We start from the raw sequence: 12,420 nt of genomic DNA, 5'->3' as shown, positions 1-12,420 counted from the left end.
GTTCACCAGTATGGAACTTGGTCATTTTACTGCTAGGCCTACTGTAACGAGGGCGCACGCATATCTTTGTCTTTGATTGGAAATAGTCTCCAGTTAAGATGTACCTTTTGTTTAGAAGTGGACTTCATTTCTATGGCGAAGATAGAATAAAATGCATTCACTGTTCACAAAGCGCACTGAAACCCACCCTGGGGAAGATGGATGGCTGGAGAGAGGGGGGCTGGGGAACTGCGAAGGGAGGAAAGTGGAAAGGGAGAGAAAGTCAGTCATTGAGCAAACCAAGCGCTGAGCGGCAGCACTGCACCTAAAACACTGTTTGCGAGCGGCTCGTCTACCTTTTAGATCCAATCTCTGCATTTTCTTCGTTATTCTTCGACTCCACTGAGATTCCCTTTCTCTCAGAGGTACATGCAACTGACACCACTCTGATCACAAGAGCTGGGGACAGCCTGGCTCTCCACACCGCAACATTGCAGCGAGGTGTAACTACTTTTCTCCCCATGCGACTCCGTTATCTCCGGTGCTTTCGCCAGCCTGCCATTGAAAAGTTTCGGTTGTGAGGATAAACGAATATCTAGGACCTTCAAAGGGATTGTTTATAACAACGTAAGTACTCCGAATGTTTTGACAGTGATTGCATTGTGTTTGTGCTCTACTACCTATTGGGATTGTGTTGTCGTCCAACTTTAACGCACAACGAATCTGGCTGTAGGCTATCCGACTATTCAAGCGTGAACTCAAGTATCAAATGTCTTAGCAAGCTACTGATTGTGTGTTCGTCACCCATGCCTCTTGACACTTGAATGTTGTTCACACTCAGTGTTCAGAATTGTAAGTGTTTTTCTTAGACTAAAGTTTGGCATGTTATCATCAACCCATGTGACACATGCATGAGGCTACCCTACCTTTCCCAGCGCACTGTTTCCAAAAATATGCATTCTAACTTCTGAACCCGTTTTGGGTAATCTTGGTTTGAAACATTTGCAGTGTTTTCACAAGTTTCAGGGTAACTGATAAACTTGACCTCTTTGAGCTTTTTGAGTTTGAGCTTTTACCTCATTGTTTTGAACGTTGAGCTCCTGAGCGCTCTGTTCAGGTTTGGTCGGGAAGGCATAGGCTATCCATCACATGTGGAAAGGATCACCTGACATATAGCCGACCTATAACAACAGAAGTTTTACTTTAAATCGAGGTAGGCCTATAAGTAGTTCTGAGTAGTTGCGTCCACTATCTGGATAATGGCTTACAGTGGGGGACATGGCCAAGAAGTTGCAACATTGTTCCATCTAATGCGCGTCAACTACTTTTAGTCACCCAAAGAATGCGGTGGAGAAATGTCACTCGTCACAGATTAAAAGTGAAAGTTTTGGTGTCTTTGTGTAAAACCTCAATTAGGCTACCGTGCTTGTAACCATACTTGACTGTGACTATTTTAAATATACCGATTATATCTCGTAGCCGTTAATTATTTTTTAACCCTAAAAAAACATGTGTTTTAAGTTAATGACTGAACAGTGGTCATAACATTTTCTGCACAACACCCATACACAATAAACTAAGGTATTTGGAAAAGTGTAAGTGAAGCATAGTGTACATTTAGCCTTTTCTCTGGACTTGGTAGCCTAGTTTGCTCTCTCTGTGTGTATGTGTGTGTGAGCGTACTTGAATAGCCTATATTTAAAGACAGACAGAGCAAATAGCCTACTTGTTGACTAAGGTTGTGTAACAACCTTCAATTATGTTCACTTTTATCATCGGAAAGAAAAATGTTAAACTAGTCAAGAAGTGGTCTGAGAGTGACCCGGTAGAAAGGAGAGGGAAACACCTGTTTACTACGGACCACTACAATTTACATTACAGCTGGAAGGTTTCCGCCAACCGACGATTGTAAACTAGTTGCTCCAAAGTATAAAGAGTCGAGGTTAATTCACAGTTGATGAAAAAAATGAAAACAGCCTATAACATTCATGAGCAGTGTTTGTAAAATCTCACTCACTAATTGAATTTAATAAAACATTTTATAATTGTGCAATGATGTTATAGTCTAAAGTTTTAGATAGGCCTATTCGTTTTTTTCCCAATAGATATAATTAATAATTGTTTACATTTTAAAATAGAATGAACGAGTGAACAAAGACTTTGTTAGCAAGTTGCCTTGTGTCTTTTAATAGTGTTCTATTTTTCATCCGTGATAAACATCTTAAATGTTTGCTTTCAAAAATTCTATAAATTGCCTGTTTACGTGCCATATCATTTTATTTATAGCCGTTGTAACGGAGGGCTGCAATTAACCATTTTGTTTGTCAACTGGAAAGATTAGAGTCTTAGACGTCATATCCACCAGTCGACGCAGACTTAAGTTTCCATATTTTTAATGAAATTATATTGGCCTAATTGATATGTGTGTAAGCTAATTGACTATAGCCTATTGTTTAAGAAATAAAAACTTTAAAGTCTTATTTCACAAACATTACGTGAAAAAAAACCGAAATCTATTATTTAGAAATTGTCAAATGGTTATTGCCTAATTTAGGCCTAGGCTAGATAAAAAATAAAATAAATACAAATAGATATAACACTAAAACACACTTTCGTCGCTTCAGATGATTTATCAGCATTGTTTATCAGCATAGTCTCAAACTTCCTATTTTTTATTACCCAATGTTCACTTGAATTATATATTTAACAAATTAAGTTATATGTAGCCTATAGGCCTAAAGGTGCTCTTTCACATGCGTCTTATATTTCTCGGATGATTTCCGCGTCTGATTATTTCTCTAATCGTGGTAGGTTTTCAACAAGTTTAAAAAAAGTTACGTTTGGGCGTATGGTCTAGTAGGCTAATTTATACATCATAATTAAGATGATATGCCAGTTATATGATAACATTTTAAATATTAAAGTATGTGCAGACAAATACGGATATTTTGGGTCTTCTAAATGCGTTGAGCAGGTGGAATATCTGACTGATCTTTTCACAGCGCAATAATTTGTGGAGAAGAAGGACATTTCCATTGGGAAAAATATATTTTATCCTTCTTTTTTGGCTAATCAGGCCTACCGCTAATGGGCAAGGTTATGTGAATTAATCACCTACATGTAGAACATTTGGTATTAGTTCTCACTTAGCTTATTCAAACGATTGGCTACTCCGTGTTTGTTTTACGTGGGAAGAGTCAGGCAAAAAGAAAGTCTAGCTCGGAAGAAAAGTAAAAGATGATTTATTTGTCAGGTTTCGATTTGTATCCCCAGTCCTTCTTTTCTATCCCTCCCAGCAGCGATGTCAGCTGTTATTGGTTCCCATTGATCCTCTTGCAAAGTGAGAACTGAACTCAAATGTATGTCGATTCCAGTGCCCGAATCAATATCTAGAGTTATTTTAATCTGGATTTGAGCGTTGTGGAATTAAAAAACTGGAGAGGAGAGCAAGCAGGCGGAATGAAACACTATCCGTTCTCAATTTGGAGAGAGCGTCTTCTTCTCTGTGTGTGGTTCGAAAGCTGCACTAATGGGAGGGAAAGGAGAGACAGAATCTAAGATTTTGCTGCTAAAAGTAGGCTATATTTCATATTTGATCAATAGGGAATTATTAACGTCATGATATAGATAATAATATATTTACTTACTAGGCTACTGATCATCCGTTTTATTCAGATTTACACAAACCCAGGTGACATAGAGAGTAAATTAACTATGGATTACTCTATCGCATCGTCTTGATGACGCTTGGTCTATTAGTTCTTTCAATATCGAGGCTATTTATTCGTTCTTTATTAAAAACAGAAGGGTCCGCCCACCACATCCCCTCCAACCAGTCCCTATCATGTTTATATTTTGATTTGCCAACAAACACTTGACTGAAAGGTCATTTGTCATGCAGATGGTGGCATGGTATGGTAATTAAAATTAACCTCAGTCGGTAAATAACAAGTGTTTGAACATAGGGTTTAGGATAAATATATCGCCCATGCACCCACGGTTTCACCGTGTGCATTTTACATTTGTTTATTAAAAAAATATTTATTAATCAGTTGGAATAATTGTAGGTTAGTCAATTTAATCAAACGAACATGTTTTATTTTCACCCAAATTGCATTAGTCTGACCACTTCCCCTGTCATTTAGAACTGTTTGCGTTTCAAAATGCTTTTTTAGCCAGAGCAAATATTTGAAATGTTGTTTCAAATAAGGTTGTCTGGTTTTCTTTGTTGTGCTCTGGGGCTGGAAAATGCTGAGAAAATTGTTGTGGCTATTGGCTAATTCGTTTCATATTGCAATATTCGATCTGAATAATCATACAATACATCCGTTCTATTATTTCCTGTTTGTATGATATTGTTTTCAGTCGTCCGTTTCATAGAAATATCGGCATCTCGTTTTGAGTAACCTTCATTTTTTCACACATTTTGGTCAGTCTTGAGGAAATGATATGCTGTTTATGTCTGTAGGCGATTTAATGTCCATATTATATTCACTTTTCAGATGTTTTCTGTCACCAGTGCTTTTTGAATGAAAGGTACAAATCTGAGGGAGATGAAGACAGGGAGATGAAGCACTGGAACTGGTTAGGCCTATATCTGAAAAAACCTTTACTTTTATTGCTTTTTACAGTGTACACATGAGTAGGAAATTACTATTATGATATTTGAAAGTAATGCATTTTATTGAAAAATAACTGCAAATGATATTGAATAATGTTCCGTTTTGATGAATGTTGCTTGTTTCCATTTAGTAGTATATTTCCAGATATTTTGTCTTTTGTACCGGTTTGACTGAATTGTACACAGCAGTACTCCACGAGAGGCATTGAGAACAGGAGACAGTTCAGTACACAGCAGTACTCCACGAGAGGCATTGAGAACAGGAGACAGTTCAGTACACAGCAGTACCCCACGAGAGGCATTGAGAACAGGAGACAGTTCAGTACACAGCAGTACTCCACGAGAGGCATTGAGAACAGGAGACAGTTCAGTACACAGCAGTACCCCACGAGAGGCATTGAGGAGAGGAGACAGTTCAGGGTTTGACTGACTAATTGGATGAGTTTTGTTCAATATAATTATCAGATATTTTCTTTCTCAGATTTCCCAATTTGTCAATTATCTGGACCAAAATTTAAGAGCTTGGAAATAAGTACATTTTCTTCCCAGAAGGCATTATCAGTGCATTTGCTTCCATCGATTGTAGACAGATATCTTTGTTTACTTATTATCTTCCTACTGTCATGGCTTGGGAGTAAAAACACACTGATTGATGCACACACACACACACACACACACACACACACACACACACACACACACACACACACACACACACACACACACACACACACACACACACACACACACACACACACACACACACACACACACACAGTGTACTATACTCTTGGATTATGAAAGTGTAGTTACTTTGTGTAAAGACTGCTTGGAAGTCTTCTAAATGTCAGTTTCATCCACAGCAACCAAATCTTCCCTTCAATATCCCATGGCACTGCTCCTGTAGTAAATAGCAGCTGTGTTGGTTGAATTAGTGTGTGGTGTTTTACATTTTGAGCTGGCCAACAAGTTGTCATAAGGCTTTGAGGCATGCTATCATTGTGCTGTTTGTTATTGAACATCCAGTGACTTGCCAGCTAGGCCAGTGGTGTCCTCACTCCTCAGCCCAGTCCAGGGCTCACTGTCCCCAGGCTCAGCCCAAACACAGTGCCGGGAGCTGGGAGCGTGGAGGCTCATAGAGGAGAAAAGCGACACAACTCTCACTTCTATCCCCCTCTCTCTCTCTCTCTCTCTCTCTCTCTCTCTCTCTCTCTCTCTCTCTCTCTCTCTCTCTCTCTCTCTCTCTCTCTCTCTCTCTCTCTCTCTCTCTCTCTCTCTCTCTCTCTCTCTCTCTCTCTCTCTCTCTCTCTCTCTCTCTCTTTACAAATAGGTTGTACTGCTTCAGTGAGTGAGATGGTCAGTGGTGAGAGACAGAGAGAGAAAGAGGGTTCTCTTTGTATTCCACGGCTGGCTTTGGCGCTTTGGGAGCTAGACACGACACCTTGCAAATAATCTGGGCTTAGTGAGGAATTAGTTGGCTCAGGTGGGTTGTGTGAGGCAAGCAGTCCATCGTCCCCTGAAATGAATAGCCTCGGCAGGTCAGGAAACCCCAAAAATATTTTGTCTGCCATGAATCAATGTGTTTCACTTTCCTTTTAGCTCACAACGGCTTATTTGGAAAATAAATCCCATTCTCCTTTTGTCAGTTAGAGCTGAATGTCACTTTGGGTGGGTCACACACCGAGCCAATGGTTAAAATATAAACAAAAAGAAAGAGAGTGTTAGGATTTCTTAATATTTTTAAAGACTGATTGCTAGATATTTCATTAGTATTCACCACTCTGTGTCGTACACTCCAGTAAAATGTAGTAGTTGTTAGTGAACTGCCATACGAGCAGTGTGGCACAGCTTGTCCAATCCTTATTGATTTTGAAGCTGAATATGCCAAAATGTCATTATTTCTCAGCACTGTAGCATATTTTGTACAACAGCAACTGCTGTTGCTACATTGTATTGAATAACTCCCTGTTTAGATTTCATATTGAAGAGTACACCTGATTTTGATTCAGACGGAACATCTGAGCTATGTTGTGTACAGAGTCACAGAGGCAGACATGAATGACTATATTTGAATAATATTGACTGTCCTCCGGACATCAACCACAACCATCTGTCTAGAATACTGAGTGAGATGTCCAGTGCGACACAAACACACCCAGCCAACCCTTCCACCACACAGACAGTTGACTCTGCCTGTTTGTGTCATAATGGCAAATATTTGATGCCAAATTCCCTGTGTCAGGCGGCTTAAATGTATTTGACTTTTACCTAGACGATCATGTTTTACCATTTTAAGTGACGTCTCATTAACTGTCACCTGTATTAAAGAATATCTTCCATAATGTCTAGAGGTTTTGTCCCCTTTAGCCTGAGTTGTTTTACGGGGCCTATAAAAGGACATTTGGCTAGTTTGTGTGAAATACAGTGTAATTAGCTGCTCTGAGATGTGCCAACATCTTCTCACTATGTGTATTAGAATCACATGCAGATGAGGAGAGAAGAAACACCTCCTCTAATGTTTCGTAGGTTTGCCAGTTTTGGTAGAGCAGTTTTAAAACTATATTTATTGCTGTATTATATATGCACATATGTAAATGTGTCTGGTTCCTATATTATCTATAAACTATTTTTACATTTTGAGAAATCAACTTCTTTTGGAACTTGTGATTTTTTTAAATGATCTGTGCTGTTACAGTGATGTTTTTTTAATTGATTAAATAACGGATTGTAATTGGGTTTGTCCTGTGCATTTGTCTTGAATTAAAGGAAGTCATTCATTTTAATGTCATTATATTATTTGGATAGTGTTAAAAAGTAAATGATGATCTCTGTGTCCGTGTCCCTTCATATACATTCAGAGAGATCTAAGTTTGAATCATCTACCAAATGACCACAACATCAACTTGCAAAACGTCTAAATGTGTCTTCCACATAGATAATGTGCCTATGGGTACAAGTATGTGTGTGTTTGTGTCTGTGTGTGTGTGTTCTCTGCCTCCCCAGAGTAGTTGAATGACACCGTCTGGCCCTGTCCTGTAATAAAATGTAAGAGTGGCACTTTCACGGTTGTCAACAATCTCTAAATGTACTGACAGACAAGGAAAGCACAGGAGCTGTGGTCTGAATGACGCTCTCTAACGAAACTTAAGCCGCTTGGGTCTCCTATTCTTGGCCAGCAGTCATAGTTGACAGTCCATTTTTATATGTAAATTGGATTCATCTGCGTTTCTCTCCTGAAACAACCAGACGGAAACTATGTTTGACATCCCAACTTTTTACCTTTATCGGAGGGTTATAGCTTATTTTACATCAGTGCCTTTCTGATAGGAATGATATTATACTTCATTGTTGTTGACATCGCAATTTCTCAAGATGTCATAGCATTGTCACTTACAACTAAAATAATATGTTGTGTTTAATATTTCACTGACAGCTGCACCAGTCTATCTGTAGTAATCAAATTATGACAACATGGAAATGATATCTATGACATTTCTATTATAAATGCAGATGAACCCTGTCAGTATATTTATATTTATGAGCTATTCTCAGTAGATTACTACACATGTATTATAGGTCATTACAATGTTATTACAGCGTTAGTACAACTATTGTTCATCATTAGTGAAAATAAATCCTCATTTTTGATCAATCGGTTGTCCGACATTGATTTTCAACTTTGGCTGAACTTCTACTACTCAGTCTTATCATACACATATTTAAAACGACGTAGTATATTATAAGACAAACATGTGGTAATGAGATGGAAGCGTCAGTTTCCCGACGGCTCGGCATGGTGTGGAGCGGTGCAGGGGAGTGTGTGTGTCGGTGTGTGTCAGGCTCCAGCCCCGTGGGCTGACTCAACTACTCTGGGAGCACAGGATTTGCTCCTGTAGCTCCGGCACCAGGCAGCTCGGTTCTTCTCTCGGCTCTGCTCCCTCGTCTGCCGGAGAAGAGAGAAATGATTAGCACGTCGGTACAACACTCAGCCTACATCTGCTTTTGCCGGCTCTCGCCATAAGGGGATATCCTGTGTCCTTTTATTGGATTGTCAGTTTCACTCTGAGTCCACGGCTCTGCGAGCTGATGGTTATGATAATAACATTGAAATATCCAGGTACTTATCACTGTATTACCTGCCTATCAACACCTACATGGAGTCATACTTTAGAGGTTATCCCAGGGTAGAGATCTGATACTCAGGGAAAGACACTATGATGAAAGGAGGCATGAATGGGGCTTTAGTTATTGGTACATTTTCAAGGTGCTATTTTCCTGGATAGATTAGGGGGAAAGACGGAGTGTAATGTGATGCTTGGGCATCTGGCCAGACCTGAGCGCTGTAGTATAACCCATTTTCAACAGACATTCCCCTGACACTGCAAGTGTGCGTCCCAAATGGCACCCTATTCCCCATATAGTGCACTACTTCTGACCAGGTCCCATAGGCACTGGGTGATAATGCAAAGGGATTTTTTTCTGAGGGAGGCTGCATGTGTGTGCAATGTGCCAAAGCTCAGATCAGGTTTTAAATCAATTTGAATGGGTGTTCAGGACAGCTGATATCTATAAAAGATTTCTCAGCTAATTCTCATGGAGAGCCTGATGTGGGCAGATATTCTGCGTGGCTTTGAAGAGATACAACAGGGGGATGTACACCATGCTGCAGGTTTGACCTTATCCACATGAATTGGTTCAACATTTGAGGACTTAGATAAATCAATGGTGACTTTATGATAGCATATCAACATAACTTAAATGTGTTCTGTGTGTGATATGAATGTACATCTATGGAATATTAATACAAATGTAGATTTATAAAACCCTGTATGTAGCTTCAGTTTTGTTTTGGGTTGTTATAGATGAGGTCACTACTTTTGAGCTGATGTTATACCCTTTGTTTTGGGTTGTTATAGATGAGGTCACTACTTTTGAGCTGATGTTATACCCTTTGTTTTGGGTTGTTATAGATGAGGTCACTACTTTTGAGCTGATGTTATACCCTTTGTTTTGGGTTGTTATAGATGAGGTCACTACTTTTGAGCTGATGTTATACCCTTACTTACAACCACCTTCAAATTGCCCTTTGGGATAAAAATCTTTGAATTTTTTTTTTTTTGTGCCAGCGTTTTATTATTAAATCACCTCACACACTTTGTCCAATCTGACCATCTAATCCTCCTGAGAGTCTCAGTCTGTTTCACTGCTCCAGAGGTCAAGAGGTGAAGTGCAGCTAATTTATTCATTCAGTCAAATTTTCTGGCTGTGCAGATGGCAGCCTGATATGATATCACTATCACAATCCCATTGGAGTAGGCAGGCTGGGGACCCGGGACGAGTGTTCACATGAGCAGGCCCAGCCTTATCAGATTGACGAGCGCTGCCCTTATCTGTGACAGACGGTTCTGGTCCAGCTGCAGGCAGGGGAGGGAGAGATGGAGAGATGGAGGAATAAGCCGCTTAGATAGACTTGATCCAACCCCAGATCCCTCTCGGAGGAAAAGTTTGTGACTCTTCTTCAAAGAGGCTCTGTCATGTTGTTTGAAATAGTTTGATGGCTGGTGCTGAATGAAAATGACACTTCTTATGTGTCCTGTTACAGAAGGTGACCTGAGGAGGATGACCCCACAGTGAGACTGGACCCTTCCGTGAGGACCCACCTTCCCCTGACCTGCGTGTCCAGAGCCTCCTCCCGCACCCCGGACACCCCGCCCCACTCCTTCTTCTCTCAGCCCCTCCTCTGGGCCCAGGAACCCCCCTCCCCAGGTACCAGGATGGACCTGCACCGGGCCGCATTCAAGATGGAGTCGTCCTCCTACCTGCCTAACCCTCTGGCATCCCCGGCCCTCATGGTGCTGGCTTCCACCGCCGAGGCCAGCCGCGACGCCTCCATCCCCTGCCAGCAGCCCCGCCCCTTCGGCGTGCCCGTCTCCATGGGGGAGAAGGACATGCACCTGCCCTTCAACAACGGCTCCTACACCTTCGCCTCCATGTACCACCGTCAGGGAGCCGTTCCCGGGGGCTTCCCCAACCGGGACTTCCCCTCCTCCCTGCTGCACCTGCATCACCAGTTCGCCCCTCCAAACCTGGACTGCTCCCCCATCAGCATGCTGAACCACAGCGGGGTGGGGGCCTTCCGACCCTTCGCCTCCCCACCAGAGGACCGCGACGGGGCAGGGGGCTACCAGTCTGCCTTCACCCCAGCCAAGCGCCTCAAAGGCTGCCTGGATGCAGATGCCTCTCCCCACCTGCGCTACACGGACGCTGAGGGTAAAGAGTATGACTTTGGGGCACAGATCCCCTCCAGGTCCCCAAGCGCCCTCAAAGCAGTTGAGGACGCTGGGAAAAAGATTTTTGCAGTGTCAGGCTTATTGTCCGACCGCGAGACGTCATCAAGCCCAGAAGACCGCATCGAACGCTGTGAGTACATTTACCTAATGTTTATCTAATGTTTATCTAATGTTTCACAAAGGTCTGATTAGTCTGTAAAGTAAAGAAACATAAAGCGTGTGTAATGATTTGTTATCTTTATTATCAAATTATGCCTCACAAACAATATGATTTTGATATTAATTTACAAGAAAACATTGATCTAGAAACAGCACATACTATATACTGTGATTTAGTAGAGACTGCAGCACCCATTCTATGTGAGAAGTGTATTCAACTACCAGAGAATGTTCAGATAGTGTTTCACAGAGCACATTACAAGGAACTCCACAGGTCTAATTCATAAATGAGATGGAGGTTTCTCTTGGGTAAGTGAAGTGAAAGAATTGGGGCAATTGAAATGATGGCATAACCTTTCCTGTCTAGGGCGTGCTCAGAAGAATAAGTATGCTGCTGAGTGAGAGTCCAGTAATATAACTGGCCTTAATTCACCCTGTGAACCTTAACTCCAAATACAGCAGCCTGTGAAAACCAAATACGTTTCCATCGGCCTGACACTCACACACACAGTCTGTCTGTGGTGAACGCATACACACACTCTCTCTCTCTCACACACACACACACACACACACACACACACACACACACACACACACACACACACACACACACACACACACACACACACACACACACACACACACACACACACACACACACACACACACACACACACACACACACACACACACACACTACCCTACCGATAATGTCCTCTGTCACCACCACAGCACACTACACTGATTTTCTGGTCCCTTCTTTCTGCCTTTCCCCCTGTCCCTCCCTGTCCCTGTCCTTCCCTGTCCCTGTCACTCCGACTCCCACAAGCTCTGGGACATTAGCATTGGTCAATGAGTGGAGGCCATTTGGCTCTCTGTTTGAATCTGATTACTTGGCAAGTGACTCGCTACAAGATGGGGCACAGTCCTGTCATCAGCATTCATCATACCACTGCACTCACCCAGCCAGTGTGGCAAATGAACAGGGGATTACCCAGCTTTCCAAACTTTGGCAGGAGACATGTCTCTAACAGAAGGGGCGTTCAATCGGAGTACCCACTACCCCTGTCTCCCCCTACCCTCCTCTCTCTCTGCACAAGTACTAACAACTCATACACATGTCAACACAATCCATCTGATCTTGTGACAGATTGGTGGGAGGGAGAGAGACAGAGAGCGAGCGAGATAGAGAGAGTGGGGGTCTCTCTGGATGAGCAGGGGACTGAGGCCTCATTATGATGGTGGGTAATTCCCTGTGCTTTTTTGCCATCTTTCTGTCTCTGTCTCAGTCCATCTTTCTGTCTCTGTCTCAGTCCATCTTTCTGTCTCTGTCTCAGTCCATCTTTCTGTCTCTGTCTCAGTCCATCTTTC

At 41.9% G+C, this 12,420-nt stretch overlaps 1 protein-coding gene across 8 annotated transcripts in view; it reads left to right on the top strand.

The window, feature by feature from the left end:
- Positions 1 to 293: 293 nt before the first annotated feature.
- rnf220a (ring finger protein 220a) overlaps positions 294 to 12,420 on the top strand; it is a 160,350-nt gene continuing 148,223 nt past the window's right edge. For 3 of the 8 annotated variants that reach the window (XM_020466575.2, XM_031809930.1, XM_031809929.1), the window contains exons 1-2: positions 301 to 606; positions 10,203 to 11,020. In XM_020466575.2, the coding sequence (XP_020322164.2) occupies positions 10,375 to 11,020 (646 nt within the window). In that variant the 5' untranslated portion in view covers positions 301 to 606; positions 10,203 to 10,374. Of the gene's footprint in view, positions 607 to 10,202; positions 11,021 to 12,420 lie in introns of all 8 variants that reach the window. The other 5 variants (XM_031809927.1, XM_031809925.1, XM_031809926.1 and 2 more) reach the window with 3 other exon arrangements.

This window comes from Oncorhynchus kisutch, linkage group LG30, assembly GCF_002021735.2.
Source record: "Oncorhynchus kisutch isolate 150728-3 linkage group LG30, Okis_V2, whole genome shotgun sequence".
Taxonomy (NCBI): domain Eukaryota; kingdom Metazoa; phylum Chordata; class Actinopteri; order Salmoniformes; family Salmonidae; genus Oncorhynchus; species Oncorhynchus kisutch.
Note: the sequence above shows the minus strand (reverse complement) of the source record. Positions and strands in the feature narration are given on the sequence as shown.